At 39.5% G+C, this 22,354-nt stretch overlaps 1 protein-coding gene across 4 annotated transcripts in view; it reads left to right on the top strand.

The window, feature by feature from the left end:
- The window catches only part of CFAP20DC (CFAP20 domain containing), a 282,945-nt gene that overhangs the window by 245,434 nt on the left and 15,157 nt on the right, over window positions 1-22,354 (top strand). For 2 of the 4 annotated variants that reach the window (XM_036870091.1, XM_036870094.1), the window contains 2 exons: window positions 8,210-8,304; window positions 20,834-21,337. In XM_036870091.1, coding sequence (XP_036725986.1) covers window positions 8,210-8,304; window positions 20,834-20,946 — 208 coding nt within the window. In that variant the 3' untranslated portion in view covers window positions 20,947-21,337. Of the gene's footprint in view, window positions 1-8,209; window positions 8,305-20,776; window positions 21,338-22,354 lie in introns of those variants that run through there. The other 2 variants (XM_036870093.1, XM_036870092.1) reach the window with 2 other exon arrangements.

Below are 22,354 nucleotides of genomic sequence, written 5' to 3'. Positions count from 1 at the left end.
AAATGTGAAGGTTGGGTATGATTTTACCAGGATAAGGAGGGGGTGGGTAGGAGCAGGGGAGGAGAACATGGCCTAGACAAGAGGGCACAGCCTGGGCAAAAGTCCTATGATGGCAGGGAGCATGGCATATTTCCAGGAATCAAGAGAAGCCCAGTGTGGCTGGAGCATGGTGAGTGAGAGGGAGAACAATGCAAGATGAAGTTGGAAAAACACATAGAGACGAGGCTATGCAGAGCCTCAAAGGCCAAGGTAATAATTCTGGTCTTTCTCCCAAATACGATAGCTTCCCAGTGATATTGAAGGGTTTGAAAAAGAGGTTGACATAATCAGATTAGCATTTTGGCCATAGTGTGAAGAACAGAGAAGTGAAGCCAGAATGAATGACTCTAAGGGGATCAATTCAGAGCTTTTACTGCAGATAACAGGAGGCAAGGTAGTTGCTTGGACTTTGGTGGTGGATGTAGAGATGGTGAGAAAGGTAGATTCATAAGGCATTTAGGAGGAAAATTGACAGGAATTTTCATAAGAGCCTTGAGAATGTTCCACTTCACAGTTCCTTCCTCTAAGACAGGTGTCATTCAACTACAGCCTATGGGCCAAATACTGCCCATTGCAGGATTTTTTTTTTCTTTTGTAAATAAGATTTTATTGGAACACAGCCACGCCACTTGTTTACTTATCGTTTATGTCTGCTTTCACACTACAGCAGCAGAGCTGAATAGTTGCAGCAGAGACCTGTGGCTTGTAAAGCCTGACATATTTACTGTCTGGTCCTTTACAAAGAACCATGGGTTTTACACTACAAAAACATCACCTCCGTGATATTCCAAGATGCAGAAGTTCTTAATTCAGGGTCCAGAAGTCCACGAATGGGCTTCAGATGATCTCTGACTCCTAAAATCGAAAGAAAATTTGGTATTTTTGGTCATTTTTCTGGGAAAACAGTTTTCACCAGGTTTTAAAAAGAATCTATGAATTCTCCCCAAAGTGAGCTATTTCCTAGTCCTCTCCCTAGTCTGTTCCCTGGCCCTAGAAGATGTTTAAAACCCAGACTGCTTTCAGTGAATAAGAAATTTACACTGGTACCAAATGATAAATATCAATAAGTATTGTATAGAAATTGCTGCAAATTGCTAAATTCCTAACAGAAGATCTCCTGTATAAGTATTTCACACTGGGCTGGCTCCTCTGACCCAGAGCTTATGATGGCAGGTAGTTCAGTGCTGTAAATGAGAGCTACGTAATAATTGTTGTCATGTTTTAGATTTCTCAAATAATTACTCACCCAAATAAATATTTAAATGTATACAAGATTGTAGGCAGTTTCCTTACAAGGGAATTCCTTTAGGGAACACACAAATAAGCTGACCAGCCCACAGCAGCCCATGTTGTTTTCTGTTAGCTAGAATGCTTCTTCCATCTGACTGTGAGCTCTCTGATTCCCCAGGGGCTGACACACAGCAGTTCAGTAAATGATTACTGTATATGTAGACAGATGATCAAGCTAACTGTTGCTCTCATATCATGCATGTATTTGTATATATGTGTGTATGTGTGTGTACATATATGATGTATTTATAGGAAGCACGTTAATGAAATAAATGTGTGTAAAATTCTCTTGTAAACAAAATCTTGTTTTTAAATGAAGGAACTGAAACCATAGTCTATCTTAAGTGAGGACATTATCCTCAGTTGTAAAAATATCTGAGTCAGCTCTGATTCAGTTAAAGCTCACTGCCTCCCTTCAAAACTCTAACATGCAAGTTGAATGGAAAGAGCATGGTATTTGCGGGGGGCAGGATTTTAATGTTAGATGAATTTGTCCACTGTGAGGATTCACAAGATGGTATTTATCTTTCATCTACATTATATTTTTTATGTGGTATTTGAAGTGAACCCATTGTCTTGACTCTTAAATAAAACACACCTTCTGGTGACAGAGCTCAGCATGTATAGGTGTGCCTGCAAGTCCTTTCTCTTCCGTTTCAAGAGGAGAGGCGGGGTGGGAGGCCTGCCTGGGTCCACGAGAGAAAGGAGGGGGAAGCAGCCCCTGAGCGTGCTCAGAGAGCAAGCCTGACTGAAAAGGATGCTTCTCCACCAGGGGAGCTGGAGGTTTTCATTACAGGTAGAGGGAAAAGGATTATAGTCAGAGCTGAGGAAACCAAACAAAAGAGAGTGTCAAGTCCAAACGACAGGGCAAACATGGAAACGGGAGAACGAACAGCAAGAGCAGCCTCCAGAGCGCAGGCAGCCGGGGTGAGAAGCAGGCGGAGGGAGCGGCTCCGAGCTGAGCTGGGGCTGGACACGTGGCAACGGGCCTGATCTGGCACGCCCCCGCCCCTAGGTGTGTGCGGCCTACTGCTGGGAAGGCATGGGGGTCAAAACGTGGCTTAGCATTACATATCACATATAAAAATGTAAACATGTGAGGTACAGGTGCTAGACTACACATTTCTGGCTTATTAACAAGTCACAGAAAAAAAAGATTGCTCTTGAAAAAATGAAATTATTAAATGTATATGAAGTAAAATAAAAACAAAACAAACAAGAGAAAGAGGAATGTTATATGATATCACGTATGTGTGGAATCTAAAAAATAATACAAATGAATCTATATACAAAACAGAAACAGACTCACAGACACAGAAAATAAACTTACCAAAGGGGAGAGGGAAGGGGAGAGGGAAAAATTAGGAGTATATGTATACAACCTACTATACATAAAATAGATAAACAATAAGGTCTTCCTGTATACCACAGGGAACTGTATATTCAGTATCTTGTAATAACCTATAATGGAAAACAATCTGAAAAATATATATATATATTACATATGTAACTGAATCACTCTGCTGTACACCTGAAACTAACACAATATTATAAATCAAATATATTTCAATAAAAATAAAACACATTTTAAAAATACTTAAAACAAAACAGAAACAACATCACCAGGGTGGGAAAATGGTATAACCTGAAGTGTCTCAAGGTGTGGTGTGGTCTGTGGACTCATGATCCCAAAAGATGGAACAGTTCCAGATGCAAAAAGGTGGTCAGTCTACATATTCTACCCTCCTCTCAGGAGATTCACAGTCTGTTAAAGGCTCTCAAAAGTCCTGCAAGAAAACCTACTGGTTGACTTTGTTTAGCCAAATATTTTCCATATTTTATAGTTAACATGGAAACCCTTTATTTCAAAATATACTTTGTTAATGCTTACTTAATAAAAAGCCAAACAAATGAGTTGTTTTGATTAAAGTTTCTTAATTGAATAAAATCTTCTAAATCTTAACATCACTTGTTATGAATTCTGCAGTCATTTTTTTTTTATATCTTTACTGGAGTATAATTGCTTTACAATGTTGTATTAGTTTCTGCTATACAACAAACTGAATCAGCTATATGTATACATATATCCCCATATCCCCGCCCTCTTGAGCCTCCCTCCCACCCTCCCTATCCCACCCCTCTAGGTCGTCACAAAGCACCGAGCTGATCTCCCTGTGCTATGTGGCTGCTTCCCACTAGCTATCTATTTTACATTTGATAGTGTATATATGTCCATGCTACTCTCTCACTTCGTCCCAGCTTCCCCTCCCCCCGCAGTGTCCTCAAGTCCATTCTCTACATCTGCATCTTTATTCCTGCCCTGCCATTAGGTTCATCAGTACCGGTTTTTTAGACAATGGAATATTACTCAGCCATAAAAAAGAACGAAATTGAGTTATTTGTAGTGAGGTGGATGGACCTAGAGTCTGTCATACAGAGTGAAGTAAGTCAGAAAGAGAAAAACAAATACCGTATGCTAACACACATATATGGAATCTGTAGTCATTTTTACAAGATAAAATTAGATGCACCTTACCCCAGAATAAACTCACAACATATACCAGAATAAACTCCAAATGGATCCAAAATCTAAATGTGGAAAATGAAACCATGCAAGTAACTGGAAGAATAAAAGGGTGAATTTCTATAGAACCTGGTTGTAGGGAGGAATTTCCTAACTCTGATTTGAAATACAGAGGCAGGGACTTCCCTGGTGGTGCAGTGGTTAAGAATCCACCTGCCAATGAAGGGGACACGGGTTCGATCCCTGGTCCGGGAAGATCCCACATGTCACAGAACAGCTAAGCCCGTGTGCCACAACTACTGAGCCTGTGCTCTAGAGCCCGCAAGCCACAACTACTGAGCCTGCATGCCACAATTGCTGAAGCCTGCACACCTAGAGCCTGTGCTCAGCAACAAGAAAAGCCACCGCAATGAGAAGCCTGCACAACGCAACGAAGAGTAGCCCCCGCTCGCCGCAACTAGAGAAAAGCCTGCACGCAGCAACGAAGACCCAGAAGTAAATAGATAAATAAATAAATTTATTTAAAAATATAAATAAATACAGAGGCAATAAAAGAAAAGATTGATGCATATGACTACAGAAAAATTAAAAACCTGTTGCATGGCAAAAAATATCATAAGCAAACACAGATGACAAAATGAGGGAAAGAGACAAAATAAAAAGACCTGATGGAAGAAGAGCAAAAGACATGAACAGACAGAAAAAAAAAGATAGAGATATAAAATACACACATGCATACACCTATATACACATATATATTAAATAGCCTTAAACATATGAAAAGAGTCAACTCTACTCATAATGTTCATAATGAGAACAAATGCAAAAAAATGGAAATCAAAACTACTTTAAGTTATCAGTTATTATCTCTCAGATTGGAAAGCATTAAAAACTTGACAACATAATATTGTGACATGTCTGTAGACAAACCAGCACTCTCAGACATTGCTGGTGGGAATGCTGATGGGTACAACCCTTGTGAAAACAATTTGTCAGTATCTAACAATACCAAGTGTGCATTTACCTTTTATTCCAGGAATCCCACTTCCAAGAATTTATCTTGAAGGTATATCTCCACATATACAAAAATAGATATGCCCGAAGTTATTCATTGTAGCATTAATTGCAATAATCACAAAATATTTAAAACTTGCCCAAACATAGGACAGTGGTGTAATAAATGTATGCCACACTGCGGAGTACTATGCAGCTGTAAAAAAAAAAAGGATAAGGAAGCTCTCTATGAACTGGTATGAGTGATTTCCTGGATATATTTTAAGTTGAAAAAACGAAAGTGCAAAAGAGTAATTATAGTATACTACCTTTTACATTAGAAAGAAGAGGAATGAAAAAAATAGACGTGTATCTGCTGAATTTTTGCAAAAAGAAACAGAGACACAAGAACTAATGAAACTGATTACCTCTGGAGGAGTGGGTGGGGATGGTGTTGAAATGATGAGGGGGTGGAAACAGACTGGAAGGGATGAAAGAAATCTAACTCTTACTGAATATGCTTTTCTGTAAAAGTTTGACTTTTGAACTGTTAATATTTTACCTACTCAAAACAACAAAAGTAATAAAAATCAAGAATGAGGAGAAAAACTTAATACAAACAGAAGCAAATGACGTTAACTATATTTCAAATTAAGAATGTAACCACACTGAAGAGGTAGGAAAAAGAACTAGCCTAAGTAAATTTTGAACATGGTATTTTGACTAATGAAAAAAAGAACCGTAAACAGAGAATCCTAGAGAGTAGGTTTGGAGTGTTTTATTGGTGGTTTTGTTTTGTTTGCTTAGTTTTGTTTGAAACTACTTTTGGTGTGTTCTGTACTTCAGAAAGTAAGTAAATATACTGAGGCTAATGGGAGCCAGGTTCCTCAGTGTCAGAAAGCAGAAAGGAAAGATGGAAATGACTCTGTGGTATTATATTAGTATTAGAGGAAGCAATATGACCTCATGGTTATAGACGAGGGGCCGACAAACATTTCTGTAAAAGGCCAGATCACAAATATTTAACTCTGTCATCATAGCACAAAAGCTGTCATAGACGATACGTAAAAAGGTGAACGTGGCTGTATTCCAATAAAACTTTATTTATGGACACTGAAATGTGAATTTTATATAACTTTCATGTATCATGAAACATTGCTATTTTAATTGATTTCAACCATTAAAATATATAAAAACTATTTTTGGTTTGCAGGCCTTACAAAAACAGGCAGTGGGCCAGACTTGGCCCATGGGCATAGTTTACCAACCCTTGATAGAGAGATGATGATAGATAGATGATAGATAGATAGATAGCAAATGTGATAAAATGTTTAAATTGGAGAATCTGGGTGAAGGATATATAGTTCTTTGTACTCTTGAAACTTTTCTATAAATCTGAAATTACTTTAAAACAAACAAAAATCACAAAAAGAAAAACTCTGTATTTCCCATAGCTACTGCTGACAAGAAAAACATTAACCAAATCATTGGCCTAAGAAGTAATGTCTTGCCTTTTATAACATCTGCTTTTTCCTGCATGTCCATGGACCACGGTAGAAACTACTACTGCCATCGTGTGGAGTTTCTAATTTGTCGCTGGGGTGTCATCATATGATAATATTATTTTTCTCCTGTTCATCTTTGCTCTCCATCTCTCTTGCCGAGTAATGAAGCCACTGGGCTAGTAATTTGTATGTGACCTTGTAATTTTCTATAATGTAGGAATTTTTTGGTCTGCTATAATTAAATGGACTAAGTAAAAGGTGCTTATCAGAAAATGCCCCATTAGCTTGGAAGTCTGTGACAAATCCTTTCTGATGTCCTTAATGTGTTATTATGAAATTCAATTACACAGCAAGCTCACCTTGCTTATTTCACAAGCCATAATCTGGTGATAGCTAAGGTGAGCAGTGAGTGAAAGTATCTTAAAATAATACAAATAGGAATTGGATAATTTTTACATTAAGATCCTTTTTATACAAGAAGAGTAAATGGCTTGCAAAGAAAACTTCTATTGTATAGACTTGAAATCATTCTACAATCCTTGGCTGGTTTAATTCCAGCAGAATCCAATTCCTACCTTGGTTTATCATTGTGGGTACAGCCATACTATGATCTTCATTGATAATGAAGATGATAGTGGTCATAGCTGAAATTTTTTGACAGCAGCTCTGTACCCAGATCCATACCAAACGTTTTTCATCCATTTTTTTCATTTCATCTTAACGACAAAACTCTGGAATAACTATTATTATCTCCTTTTTATACATAAGGCTTAGTGATGGTATAAGTGACTTGGCGAAGTTCTCACATTTCGGAAACATGGTGCCAGGATTGGCCTAGAGAGCCAGTGCTCTTAGTTACTGGTCGGGACTGTCTCCCATTGTAGATAAAGACAGCAGGAAATGCAGAAATTTAGAAAGAAATTTTTTGGTCATGAGGACATGTTCCTGTTGAGAAGAATAAAGTCAATGACACAGGCTGCTGATATCAATGCAAGAAATATAATTCACTTTGGAAGATCCTTCACATTCCCCTTCCTGCTCTGTTCCCGTGAAGAACCTCAATAGCAAGTTTACAGATGAGAAAGGGTTGAAGTAGAACACACAGTGACTCATGCCTTCAGGATGTCACTGACTTATATCGCACCCACCCAGGTATCTGCTAGAGGGAGCAGAGAAACAGGAAAAGAATGGAAAGAAGGAAAGTAAAGAGACTGGGAATGAGGTTGGAAGTTGGAGGCAGAGGGACGGGGAATGCAGGAGGTGCTTTCTAAAGTGGCTTCGCCCCCATTCATACCGGGAGAACTGAAGTATTGAGGCACTCAAGGGCCCAAAGGCCCTCACTCTCCCTTCTTTTGTCCTCCCCTGCCCTAAAGCCCCAAGTGAATGCATACCAGCTCCCACCATCATGGCTGGTCCGGGACAGCTCCAAGACTAACTTCTCTTTTGAATCACCAGATGGACTCTTGTCATCCATGACATGTAACTTTGTCAGGCTTTCTTATCCAAAGGTCCTAAGGAGCTTTGTCTCTGCTGCATTTCTTCTTAGCTGTTGAAATAATTTTCTTAGGTGAGAGGAGCTGTGCTATCGTTGACGATCAACAGTAATAAACGTTTGAGAGGAACAGTCATCATCATTTAGTTGGTGTATTTATTGAACAGCTAGTTAGTTAAGTAATTGTGTATTTACAGATCTATAAAACTGAATATTAATTTCTGGACATCTTATTTTCTGAAATATGAAGAAGGGAAAAATGTGTTTTTGTGGAAGCCCCAGGGAGTTAAAAATCCAGGAGAAAGGTAAAATCTATATATGGAATTACAAACATGTGGTTCATTTATTTTCTTCTTTTCTTTTTAGGGACTGGTTAAATATGCTGAGCCCACCGATTGTTCCTCCCAGTCAACAGCCAGCAGAGCGGCATCAGGATTCTTCCGGAAGCTTGAGTGCTCAAGGTGGGAATATGAAAAACACCAAGCTTAAAAAATAAAAATAATTAACTATAAATAGAGAAAATCAGTCACTTTGAGATGCCACTGTTTTTATTAAATGCTGATCACTTAGGCTCACACACCCAGAATGAGGTAATCTGTGCCTCATTTTATAGGATGATACGTTCTTTGCAACTAAAAGGTATTTAAAAGAGAAATTGTCCTTGTTATCCTGAAGGTTAATCCATGGGCGAAATATAGTTTAAGGCATAAGAGCATGGCTTTGGTGTCAAATTGACCTTCATCTGAATTCCAACTCTAGCAATTCCTGCTGTGTGACTTTTATGAATTTCAGTTTTGTAAAATAAAACTAATAATAGATGGTGCCCACCTGCAAGTTTTTCATGAAGATTCAGTGAGGTATACTGTATATGAAATACTTGGGATAGCGCCTACCAAATACCAGTTGTTAGTGTTATTATAAAGCAGACCCAATACTCCAGCATCACGGAGATCCATGTTTTCGTTAATACAGAGGTACAGCCGTTTCATTAAAGCAAAGACTGTCACAGAGCTATGATAGGTAGTAGTAGTAATAGAAAAATTAGAAGGAAGCAGGGATGAAAATTTGCCTGGGGTTCTCTTTGTTGACGAGAGCCACAAAGATGAACCGTTTAGTTTCTGGCTGTGAGCAGGGAATGTAACAGTCAGGAGTGTGTAGAGGAGGGACATAAAAGAATCTTCATCAGACACAGAGGGCTGGAGATGGGAAGGGTGGGGGGAGATCTAAAATGCATAGCTGGAGTGACAGACAACCTCAGAGTGGGACTCCCTGAGATAGCTTTCCCAGTTGGATTATAAAGATGGAAGCTCTATATCTATTGTTTAAAAAAAAAAAGGAACTGAAACCAGTATAAATTACTCCAACAAAGGTGCCAGGGTTTTTTTTCCCTAATTGTCCCAGGGAGAAAGTGGAGCATCCCATTTTTCTTCAGGTATGCAGCGTTCAGAGTGAGAGCTCATACATCTTGAGTTGTGCATTTTGGTTGCCCAAGGGATGGAGATGTCGCTGTGATTTACTATCTGAGATAGATGCTGCCCCTCAAATTGAGCCTCTTTTTCGGGGTGTACATTTATAATTACTCATGACAGAAAAACAGCATCTTGGCTGTCAGGAGGAGTCCTTGCTGTGAGGAAACAGGTAATATTTTAAGTATCCTAAATAAGCCACAGGAGAGTGTGGTCTTTAAGCAAAGGCACCCAAGATCTGTAGTGGTGATGAGTGGCTGAAAGGATGTCTTAAAGTTGCCATTGCAAAGTGATGTTTTGACAGCAGGGGCTCAATTATGTTGAAGGTAAACAGAACTTGCATGGAGGACAAATTAACAAATTAAATTCCAAGAATTGTAGAAATGTTCTGGCCAATGTTAACCAGATCTGGTACCCCTTCTCCCTGTCACCCTAGATTTCCATCTGGTATCCCTTTCCCTCTTCTGATAACTTGGATAGTTTGTAGTTAATGAAAACCATCAAAAAGTAGTGTTTCCTATTTGCTTAATCTTTACATGTCATTGGCTTAGTTTTAGACAACGTAGCATACACTTACCAATATACTGAGCTAGTGTTTCCATCTGTTCTTATAAAGTGTTTGTCAAAGAAAAATAATAGGCTCAAGCATCCAGTATATACCATCAGAAGGAGAAGGGAGGCACAGTTGTGAGTAGTCTGGGACTCTTCCTGGGTTTCTGTTGCACAATACCATTAACTCAGCACCTAATATATGCCAGACACTGTGCTCAGTGATTACATTTAGTCCTCACAAGTAAGTCAGACAGAGAAAGACAAGTATTGTGATATCACTTATATGTAGAATCTAAAATGTGATAGAAATGAACTTTTATACAAAACAGAAACAGACTCACAGACATAGAAAACAAATTTATGGCTACTTAAGGGGAAGGTTGGGGGGAGGGATAAATAGGAGTTTGGGATTAGCAGATACACACTACTATATATAAAATAGACAAACAACAAGGTCCTACTGTATAGCACAGGGAACTGTATTCAATATCTTGTAATAAACTATAATGGAAAGGAATACGAAAAAGAATATATATATACACATACACATAACTGAATCACTTTGCGGTACGCCAGAAACTAACACAACATTGTAAATCATTATACTTCAATTTTTTAAAAAAAGAGAATGTAAAAAAGAAATTTAGTCCTCCCAGCAGCACCATGAGGAAGATACTAATTTTGTATATGCAGTTGTTATTTTTTACAGCTGAAGAAACTGAGGCAGCAAGCTCTTAAATAATTTGCGTAAAGTTAGTCATTGGCAGAGCTGTGATTTAAACCCAAGCAGCCTGGCCCCAGAGCCCAACCACTGTTTTTATTTTTTAATTTTTTTGGCTTTGAACCAAGTAAATAAATTACCTAATCAAAAAAATACTATATATAAACCAGGAATTGAAAAATTACTTTTCTGTTGAGAGTTCCAATCGACAGGAAAACAAATTAAAACATCTCAAGGGCTAAGTAGCTAAGTCCTTTCAGAAAAAAGAAAAGCAGACCTCTGGTCACCTGTTTCAGGCCTGGACCTGCCTCCCCTGCCGCCCCCCACCCAGGCTTGTCAGAAATGACTGGTGGCCACACTCCCTCCAGGGGGGTGAGTGGCTGAGGGGTGTAGTTACCGTGTTGACCAGATCTAGGGCAAGGCCAAGGGAGTGAGGGGCTGAATGAAGGGCAAGATGACTAGAGTGGGGGACTGCCCGGCCTGGGTGGTCGCTGTGCCCATCTTCTCCAAGGCCTCTCTAGACGACCTTATCTGAGTAGGTCAGGCTCTCTCACCTCACCTAGTGCCTTTTCGTCACAGCCTTTTCACAGTTTGTAACTCGTGATTCGTTTACATGTTTATTGCCTTTTTTCCTAGGAAGCCTAAGAGTTTTTAAAAGCAGAGACTGTCAGTTTGCTCACTCCTAGATCCCTAGTACCCTGAAATTTCTGGCATATATTAGATACGCTGGATTCTCATTAGAAGGAAGACAGGAAGGGAGAAAGGGAGAGGAAAAAGAGGGAGAGAAATGTTATTCAACTGGTCATTTCTTGTAACAACCTTGGAAGTAAAAAAACAGGGTAATTCATTGAAATCTGACTTTCAGTTTTTCCCCCAATTCCAATTTTTTGGTATATTAGGCATATTTGTAAAATTTAACAATGAGAGTATTGAACTTAGACCCATACATTTTAGCAATTAAAACAGTTATAGGTCACCTTATGCGGTGACTCTTAAACTTTACTTATAAGCAATGAAAACTTTTCTGTCAAGTGAAATCTCATATGGAATCCCAATAAGTAAAGGAGTTAAAAGCAGAACTGCTCTGGGTGAAGTGGGAGTTATGGTCTCAGAACCCTGCCGTGGGACCCTAATGAACCAGTTAAAAACACTGATGTAGTTCATCACCCTCAATTTGACCTTGCCCAAGGTCAAAGGCTCAATCAGAGTTAGGATTTGGATCCAGTCTTCCTCCACATCAGTGCCTTTCTGCAGAACCATTGCACTGGGATGTGAAGGTGGTTTTGAAGGCTCGTTCGCAGGAAAAGAGGCTCTTCCATCTTCAGACTTCTAGGATAAACATAATAATAGCTAATGTTTATTTCATCTTCCAGTGGCCCAGGCCTACATGTGCACTTTAATTCTCAGAATAGCCTACTGAGACATAGGTACTATTATTACCCCCATTTTACACATGGACACTGGTACTTAGAGCAGGGAAGTGACACGATGAACCGCCACATCTCCATCAGAGATGGAGAGGCCGAGATGTATCCATGCAGCTAGAGGCATAACTGCATTCTAACAGCAGGGAAAGATGGCCTAACCAATACGTAACTCTAGAAAACTTGCCCCAGCCCATACAAAAGTAAATGCATGCATTATACCTGGCCCTAGAGTCCCTTCTTTACTCAGTACAAATTTGTGTCACAGCCCCAGTTTCTACTAGACCAGAATGTCTCAAGTTCGTGAATTCCATCTTGAAATGAATAGCCCGGCTCCCAGCAGAGCCGAGCAGCCAGCAGGAACAGCACTGTTCCAGCGCCATTCGACTGGATGGAGAAACGGGCAGCTCTCAGCTGGGCCATAATACATTTGCCAAATATCAATTACCATGGGCACAGGTGCCCTTAACACTTAAGAAAAATGTGTTTTTCTGGAGACCGTGTGAAATGTAAAAATGGGAAGTTAAGATTTCAGAACTTACTCAAGAAAACTACCAAACTGACCTTTTGAAAATGAACCAGACTTTGCTCGAAGAATAGTTGTCAATTTGTTTTTGACATTTGTTCCTCTACAGCTATGACCCTTAAATTATTCATGCTTACCAGCTCCAAAATGGAATAATAATGCCTCTCTTCAGGCCTGTAAACCTTTTTTTGCAGGTTGCATGGATTTTGAGTGAGAAAGACACTCAGAAGGGCTTTTGGAGTTGCCAGAGTCTCATAAAAATAACATTCTCATACCTTTTGTACGGCAAAGCCACAGAAGATATTCCTTTATGAACATTAATTAATCTCCCACAAGACATAAATAGGCAGCGGATGCTTATTTTATAGGTGTAATATCCAAATTACTATTAAAGAATTTATAGAAATCTCATGACGCCTCACAGCTAACCAGAGAGAGGGGAACCTGGCCGCCTGTCCTGGGTCCAACAGAGGAATCCTTTCACAGTTCTGTTTCCCGCCATGCAATTATTTGACGTTTACCTAATACGCTGAGTCTAAAAGCAGTCTTCCAAAATCTGTTTTATTAGTTATCGCACCAGACGTTATGCTTCATCGAACAACCGTGGTACCCACAGTGCTTCACGTGGACGTTGTAGGACATTGTAAACGCTGCATAAATATTTGATGAGTAGAATGAGTGAATCTTCTGCCCATGGGAAACAGGATGATTTGGTCTACTTTTTGGATCTTCCCTGTATCTTGAAGATTTATTCAAAATGCAAAGGAGAACTTCCCCTAAAAAGGCAATATTGACAATCAAAGTAATAATAGAAGCCAGCATTAATAAAGCACATGCCCAGCGCTGTGTCGAGTTTTCCTGTGCATTACCTCTCAGTGACTTCTCCTAACACTTACTGGTATAGGGCTGTGCTGTTTCCCCACTGTATGGGTGAGGTTAGGGTCACAGCCGGGGTCACAGCGCCACTGATTGTGGAGCAGAACACTGACCAAGGCCTGTCGGACTGGACTGTCTGCACCCTTAAGCCCCACACTGTGATAGAACCACAGAATTCCCATTTAGGTCAGTAAGAAATACACAGCTGAAATGTCCAGTGCAGTTTTTTAAATTTAGGTAGTTTTCTTTCTTGAGCCTTTCTGGATAAAATAGTACTCTCTTTAGAATTCTCCTTAGACCCATAGAGCCCCCGCCTCAACTCTCAGCTTGTGAAATGATTTGTTAGCATTTTCAGGCATACCTTTGTGATATTGCGCGTTCTGTTCCAGACCACCGCAATAAAACAAATATCGCAATAAAATGAGTCTGGTTTCCCAGGGCATATAAAAGTTGTATTTACACTACACTGTTGTCTATGAAGTGTCTAATAGCATTACATCTTTTTTAAATGTGCATACCCTAATTTAAAAATACTTTATTGCTAAAATATGCATCATCTGAGCCTTCAGTAGGTTGTCATAGTAACATCAAAGATCACTGATCAAAGATCACCATAACAAATATAATTATGCAAAAGTTTGAAATATTTTGAGAATTATCAAAATGTGACAAGAGACACAAAGTGAGCAAAAGCTGTAGGAAAAATGGTGCCATTGGACTTGCTCAACGCAGGGTTGCCACAAACCTTCAATTTGTAAAAAGGACAATAAATCGAAGTGCAAAAAAACAAGTTATACCTGTATGACATTCTTGAATCCAGATTCCTTCCCCTTCCCCTGTGAGGCAAGTAGTTGCCTTTTGGTCTCTGATTAACCTTGGGGCAAGGAAGTATTTTCTTATGCAGCTTTCAGGGTCCGGGGGGTGTCTTCTCTGCATAGAAGAAGTGATTAGAGGGGGGCAGTCAGCCCTCTCACTATATAAAGAAATGCCTTCTTTTCAGGCATACTGGAAGTGAACCCTCTAGTAGAGAAGTAAACACACTGATGGGTGTCTGAGGCTCTCTCCTATTCCAGAACCACCCCCCACCTAATTATTCCCCAAATGTACAACAGAGGGGCCTTGGCCCAGGATGTGGTCCTAGATTCCATTGCTGGAAGTGGGATACATTTCTCCCTGGCTGCAGCGTTGCCACCTTGCCTGAAATCAGGCCCTGGAGATACTACAGGCTTTGTAGGCTTCAGAGCTCAATAGTCTGACTAGGGACCTTCCTTCATGTGCAACAAAAAGCATTCAGAGTGGTACTTCACATATTTACAAGTGCACATAAATGTCTTGTGAGGTATTCCCCAGCTTCACTGCAATATAATTGACATATAACATTATGTTAATTTAAGGTGTACAACGTGATGATTTGATATACAAGGGCACATTTGAATCACATTTGTAAGCAGAGACTACCTGGAAAGAATGAAATTGCAAGAATTCCTAACTAGTCATCCAAATTCTTCAACGTGTCGTTTTAAGTGGCATTTTCCGAGTAAAATATAGCCGCTACGAGATTTTACAAAAGGAGTGATGTACTTATTTCCCAAATGAAACCTGAACTGTAATCTTGGCATATCATTTGCCTTCCAAAAAACAATATAGCTTTCTAATAGAAGAAAGTACATTTTCATCCTTTTTATTCCTTTATTGGTCATTTATCTTTCTCCCATTTGAGGGCACATATTTGCCGAGAAACAAATCTCAGCAGTTCACTTTTTCCAGTTTTAGTGCAAGTTAATTTTGCCCTACTGTGACATAAGTTGGTGGAAGAGTTTGCAAGCACCTGGTGCTCAGCAGAATCTTATCTAAAATGTCATCTTTATTGATCCGAAGGCTGACTGTTCCCAGTGGTGATCCGTCACCATTGAATTGTTTAAACAATAGTGTATTAGTATGCACATAAAGATACAGTCAGTCAGTTTCCAAGATCTATAAGAGAGAAAATGCATTAACTTGTAAAAAAAAAACAACTCCAGATGGCAGCGTCAGAAAATCGAAAATCAAGTACAGTGTCTTGATTCAGAGATTTTAAATCTGATAAACTGGTGCCACATCATTTATTTTCAAGCTTGAAGACTGAGCTTCTGCATATAGGTTCTCTATTAGCTACAGTTAAAATGCATTAAATATAGATAATTAAGCATTTATATTAATTGACTCAAAAGGTGAACTGGAGGAATTATCTGCTCACACTGATCTAACCAAGGGGAGGGCAGCTAATATTGCTGTGTTTGGTCTGACTCCGTTGGTTTTTCTTCTGTTATTGCCATTAACCAATTTCAAAGTGGATGAAGCTGAAAGTTTGTAAATAGATTATTATCTGAAAGGCAATTTTATTTCACTAGAAATGGCTTTATTATGTGAAGAAGAGTAAAAATGTAATTTGGACCCCTGTCCCGATGCTCTTAGTCTGGTAGCAGAGAATGGTTTTATTTGTTAATTTGTCCTTTTAGAGTTTCTGTAGCCAGTCTTTAAATAGAGCAATTTAGCATTTGGGAGAAAAACGAACTCTGCACTATCCAAGAATTTAATTGAAAATTACCCCATACCCATGCACAATAATTACCTTTCAAAACATTTCCCATTGCTTGACATCACAGTGGTAATTGCTTAACAATATTATAATTTCATTACGTAGAGATTACAGTGGCAAAATGAAGTAAGTTGGAGGCTTTGAAAATTAAGTTATAATGAAAACAAAACCATTTGTGCAAGTTTAAAGCACTTATTTCAATATAAAGTTATACATAATATCACCCAATTTTTGTATGAATGTCATTGTTGGTAGAGTTCCAAAATTCACGCATTTAAAGCTTTAGTACTAAAAACCACAAAACCTGCCTTAGTCCCATGGTTATAATGCATGAAGTTCCAGTTCTACAGTGATATGTATTGGAATGAATGCATTTCTATAGCAGTTATTGCTTCAGTTTGCATGCATTATGTAGCCAAACCTCTACTAATGAATTGGATCCACCTTGATCCCTTTGCAGTTGGATGATAAAGACCCATGGCCCGTTACAACGGTTATTTTCATTTTGAAAGGCTCCTGACTAGTTGTAAAAATGTATTGAGTTTTCTAATTTAATAACACCAGCTTAGGGCTTCCCTGGTGGCGCAGTGGTTGAGAATCTGCCTGCCAATGCAGGGGACACGGGTTCGAGCCCTGGTCTGGGAAGATCCCACATGCCGCGGAGCAACTAGGCCCGTGAGCCACAACTACTGAGCCTGCGCGTCTGGAGCCTGTGCTCTGCAACAAGAGAGGCCGCGATAGTGAGAGGCCCGCGCACCGTGATGAAGAGTGGCCCCCGCTCGCCGCAACTAGAGAAAGCCCTCGCAAAGAAACGAAGACCCAACACAGCCAAAAATTAATTAATTAATTAATTAATTAAAAAAAAAAAAAGTTTCCCAGGGTTGCCCTCTGTAGTGGAGTCTGGCTCCATTTAAAAAAAAAAAAAAAAAAAAAAAAAAAACCACCAGCTTAAAATTTTATCTTTTTGGAAAGTACAAGCACAGAATGCACTAAACAATTATATAGCATATAACTCTTATGTGCCAGAGGTCAGAATTTCCCCCAATGTGTTGATGCAGTAAAAACAAGACATTGGATGGCAGGTCTTTGAGAAAATTTGACTTATAATTATTTACCTCAGTAATACGTGGTTTTAATATCACACCTGATGGAAAAAATTAGTGTTACTTTTTTGAAAAATACATGATTTTTGATATAAGAACTTTTTATTTAAAGATGAATTAATTATAATATCCTGTATAAAATTAGTAGGGGGCTTTGTGTTTCATTCAAACCTTTTTTTTAGTAGTAAAAAATCAAACATACTGTTTTGGGGTAGGGAGTGAGGTATAAATGAACACATCCCTCTCGTGTCTAACTCAGATATCTTATGTTTTCCATAATGATTATAACATTTGCTGAGTACTCACTGTGTGTGTGCTGAGTGTTATCTTATTTAGTTCTCATAGGTACTATAACAGGTACTATTACTATCCTTACTTTACATATGAGGAAACTGTGGCTGAGTAGTGAATTTTCTCAATGTCCCACAGCTGTGAAATGGTAGAAATGGGATTTGGACCCAGATCTGACTTCATTGTCTAAATGTCTAAATTCTGCCTGTCTCTCTGAAGTCTTTTCTTTATATTTAAGCTTTATCAGTGCCGTTCTGAGTTACTAAAAAAGCTGTAGCCTATAGTTTATGATTTATTTATTGTATTGTTATTATTCTTAATAGTAATAGTAGTGATTATTTATTGAACAACTACCATGTGCTCTGTGCTATGCATATTACCCAGTATCCAACTTAGTCCACAAAGCCCTATGAAATAAGGTTATTCCCATTTTAAAAATGAGCAAACGAAGGTTCAGTGAGGTAAAATATCTGTAACCAGCCTAAGGGCATGCAGGTGGTGAGCAGCGGCGCTCCCATCCATCCCCAGGTTTGTTGGATTCTAGAGCCCAGGGGTGCTCTTAGCCACTCCCAGTTTAACTCCTCATTAATCTTTAGTAGCTGTTTTTGTTTTCATGTGTGTATGTCACATATACAACTAGGCTGTCTCATCCATAACCAGACTGCTCAGTCACGTAGCAAGCACACAGTGGTTACTTACTGATCACCTGATTTTGTTCCGTTCTCTGAAGTAGCCCCAATATGAAAGGGTTGATGGATTGAATATCTGAAAGTAAAGGACATGCACACTCTCCTTTGATGTGCAGAAGTGACCCAGGTGATCATCTTCAATATGAAACAGCCACTTGAAAAGCATTCCCACCCTCTCCTACTTAGAGGAGGAGGGTGGAGGCAAGGCCCTAGGGACCACTCTTAAGGTAACAATAGAAAATAAAGGAAAGGCAGCCTGCCTTCTCTGAGTTCCTGTTCTTAATCAGAAACTGTGCAAGGTGCTCAGGTCAGCTACCACCATCAATGTGGCCGTTAGCTAAGTCCTGTCATATTTCAAGGATGCAAGAAGCCACTGCAGCCAAGAGTCACAAAAACTCATCAAAGGCACCATACGGGTCATTGGATCTGGCCCCCTGTCCTACACAGGGTTCATCTACAAATCTCACACAAATGATTGCCCCAGTCCCCGCTTCACCCTCCCTAGAGTCCACGTTCCATTTCCTGGTCAGCTCCAGTGTCTAGAAAATTCTTCCTTGTGCTGAGCCAAAATCTGGCTCCTTGTAACTTTCACCCATTGATCCTGTTGCTTTCTCTTGGAACCCCACAACATCTTCTTAATTTCCCATTCATTTGCCACCCTTTATATACGTGAAGCCAGAAGGGCTGTTGTCACTTCCATCAAGCCTTCCCTTTTCTGGAGTTACTAAGCTCAGTTCCTTTGGGCCTATTGAGCTAGTTGCCTTTGACCCTCCCACAAGGACTGTCTCATCTTTGTCAGTGGTTTTGGAAATATGAAAAAGCAAAGTTCTTTTGTTTCCAAAACTGATGTCTTTAAATGTAGGACACCTTTACAAATTTTTACTTTCCATATTTAAATCCCCATAATGTAATAGCTTCCAATTGAATGTGTTACACCAGTATTGTGTTAATAATAAGATTGAGCAGGTATGGTCAAAAGAACACTGAACTGGGAATCTGGAAACCCAAGTTCATCCCTGACTCTGCCTCTAACTCACCAAGTGACCTCAGATGAGCTGCTTAACTTTGCAGACCCTGTTTCCCTCATCCATAAAACGGGCGCGATAATTCCTGCCTCTTTCACAGGATCATAACAGTCAAATGAGCTACTGCATGAGAAAGTGCTTTCTAAACCATCGGGGGTTCTGCTAGTTGAGATGTTACTAAGCAAGGCAGATGAAATCATTCTTCTGTTAAACCCCACTTTTTAAGAACTGCTGGCACTGCGTGCAACTCACCAGAGAGTCCGCTGATTTCTTGTTTCCCCCAGATCACTGCAAACTCTTTGAAAACAGGGCCTCTCTCTTATATCTTCATATTCCCAACACCTGGCTTGGTGCCTGGGGCAGGGAAGGATCATGTTAAATGTTTTTGGGTGGTTAGAAGAAGGATAGGCAGAGGAATGGCTGTGGTACGGTTTCAAACCCCCACTCCACCATTTTGTCACCACTCCCTTGGCCTTAACTCCAGTTCGTCACTGTCCTGACGGTGTCCATGCACCAGCTTAATCTGATTTTGTCTGGGTAAGGTGAGGTCCCACCACCACCACCACTACCACCGCCTTCCCTTCCTCGGGGCAGTGACGCTTAAGATCACAGCTTTGTTTCACAGTCATTGATTCACCCTTTCAAAAGGTACTCAGTATTTACTGAGCCTCTGTTCTGTGTCAGCCCTGCCCATGCCCACCATCCAAGCCCCTCCAAAACTGACCCTGGTGAGCTTGTAGCCCAGAGGTTTGGTTTTCTTTGGTCCTTAGTAGCCTGTGCTAAGGAAGAGAGACAACTGTTGTCTTAATCATCCCCTCCTCCCTGAGCCTGCTCTGGTCCTCTCCAGCTGAGGGAGGTCTTGCCCTCCCAGCCTCCAAGCCTATTACATGGATTTTGACAAGTACTCAGAAGGCACTCGCTTGCTAGTGCTAGTGATGGCATCAAGTACATAAGTACTGAGCACAATGATGGGCACATACAAGGTGGTCAGGAAATATCTTAGTAAAGCTTTTTTTTTTTTTTTTTCCATGCCATTTGTTGAAAACCAACCAAACCTTGCTAACCTTGCTGGTTACTTAGGCGGTAGGTGTTCTCTTCATCCAAACCATCTAAATAGCTGTCACAAGAAAAAAAAAGTCAAGCCATGTTCATTTTCCCAGCAAATTTGACAGATCTTGCTACCACTAATAAAATTACAGATCATCTGACATTGTTTTCCATATGTGTTCTATGCTTTAAGTATCATATTTCTAAACATTATTTTAATTCATGTTTATTTGGTAGTCTTTTTAGGTTGTATGAATGGGGATTGAGCTCTTTATTAGATCATTTAATTTGCGCTGTTTGGCATTTGTGCAGCTCTGGCCCATGAAGAAGTCTAGAGCTGTGATAATCAAATTTTGAATCTTGTTCAAGTATCCCTAATCCTCATAACTCTGTGGTCCTTTGGCCCCCTCTTCCTTAATCCTTTCTCCTCCCTGCCAGCTCTCCACGCTCATTTTTCTTGTACTTTATAGCGGATCTGGCCCCTGTGATCACCATTTCTTCTCTGTCTTACACTGCAAGTATAGAGTTATCACATCTGCAGCGCTCCTCCATTCCAGCACTGACATCCTGCCCGCATAAGGACAGTCTCCCAGGAAAGATGGTGATTCCTGCTTCCTTGCCCTTCTCTGTTGCAGTTTAAGAATTACGGGCCAGGCCAGCAGCTAACATGACGGTGGTTCCCCTTCCCACAGGTGGAGAAGACCTGAGTGTGGAAGAGGACGAGGAAGTGCTGACTCTGCTGTATGACCCATGTCTGAACTGTTACTTTGATCCCCAGACTGGGAAATACTACGAGTTGGTGTAATGCCTCCTTCCAGGGCAAAGAATGGCCACCCCAGGCGGAGCAGGATAGCAGTTCTGACTGGCATCACAATGCATGTGTTGGCCAGGACCATGGAATCAACAGTAACTAAGAGAAGTGAAGTTAGTTTGTACATAGTGTTCAATGTTAAGACTACCTACGTTCTTTTTGTAGATGGGTGTGATTTTTTGGAACTGTGAAGGAATTAATACAGAGATAAGATTTTAGAACTTTGAATTGGTTCTTATTTGTTGGTTCTCATCCTACATATAATTTTGTTTATTTCATATAATTTTATGTAAACGAATTAAGAGTTATTAATGCAAATTTTTTGCAATGTTAATCTGTAAATGATGGCTTGATATACAGAAAATGTATTCTTGTTTAAAAGATATCTGGGTACCTTTTATTTTATTACCTATTTGTATTAAAAATAAAGTATGATGGTCAGAAGAATGCCTTTTAAACTGCTTCTTTTTATTTACCCCACTTTCTTTACCAGAATATTCCTAGATGGTATTTACCTTTCCTTAGATTATTAGAAAAAGGATTAACTGTGAAGTAGTCAGACATTATGACCATATTTTATTGGTACCGACCTCGCTATTTCCATTTCATTATAGTTCATCCAGAGTTTGCCAAAGATCACAACGTCGTTAATAACTTAAGCTGCTTAGCTCTGTGCTTTTTTTTTTTAATTTTTTACCAGTTATCTCTGAATTCTAATAATACGATCCAAATCTAGTGCCATGGATCCAAATTTAATAAGAAGTCACCCATTTGAACACCCCACATACCTCACCACTCCTGTGACTTGGACCTGGAGAAATGGAGGAGGCTTCCTTTGGTCTTTAGAATATGTCACTGTAACTCTGCTCGCTGCATCACAAGGAAAAATATCATGTACTTCCTGAATTCGAGTAAACCAGCCTTGAATTGTGTGCCAAGTATATAAATATTGAGCTCAAGGAAGTACTTTTTATATTAGCTGGCATGTTTTGTTACTTAATAAAGATTTTTTAATGAAGAAGAGTACCATTGGAAATGAAAAATTATTGGTGTACAGTTGGATTTAATGGCAGTACTATAATTTCATTTAATGTTGCTTGATGGAGGAAATAAGAGCTCTTTTTTCAGGAGTAGATTTGGGCTCCTGTTCAAAGGATCATACATTATTTAGAACCGTGCTGGTATTTGATAAGCTTTTAATCCTCTTGTTCACAAAGAATACCTTTGTTATGAATATTTCTCCAAGATCTTCATACTTACAAAATGCAGAAAAAACTGCAGCTTCAGAAAGCATGCAGGATGATAAAAAGAGTTGGTTATGACCTTGAAGATTGGAGTAGGACTTGGAAAGCCTTGTTCCTTCTTTAGTGAGTCTCAGGATCATCCACATAAATAGGGGAGT

This window comes from Balaenoptera musculus, chromosome 11 (assembly GCF_009873245.2).
Source record: "Balaenoptera musculus isolate JJ_BM4_2016_0621 chromosome 11, mBalMus1.pri.v3, whole genome shotgun sequence".
Lineage (NCBI taxonomy): Eukaryota > Metazoa > Chordata > Mammalia > Artiodactyla > Balaenopteridae > Balaenoptera > Balaenoptera musculus.
This window is presented reverse-complemented; position numbering and strand designations above follow the sequence as displayed.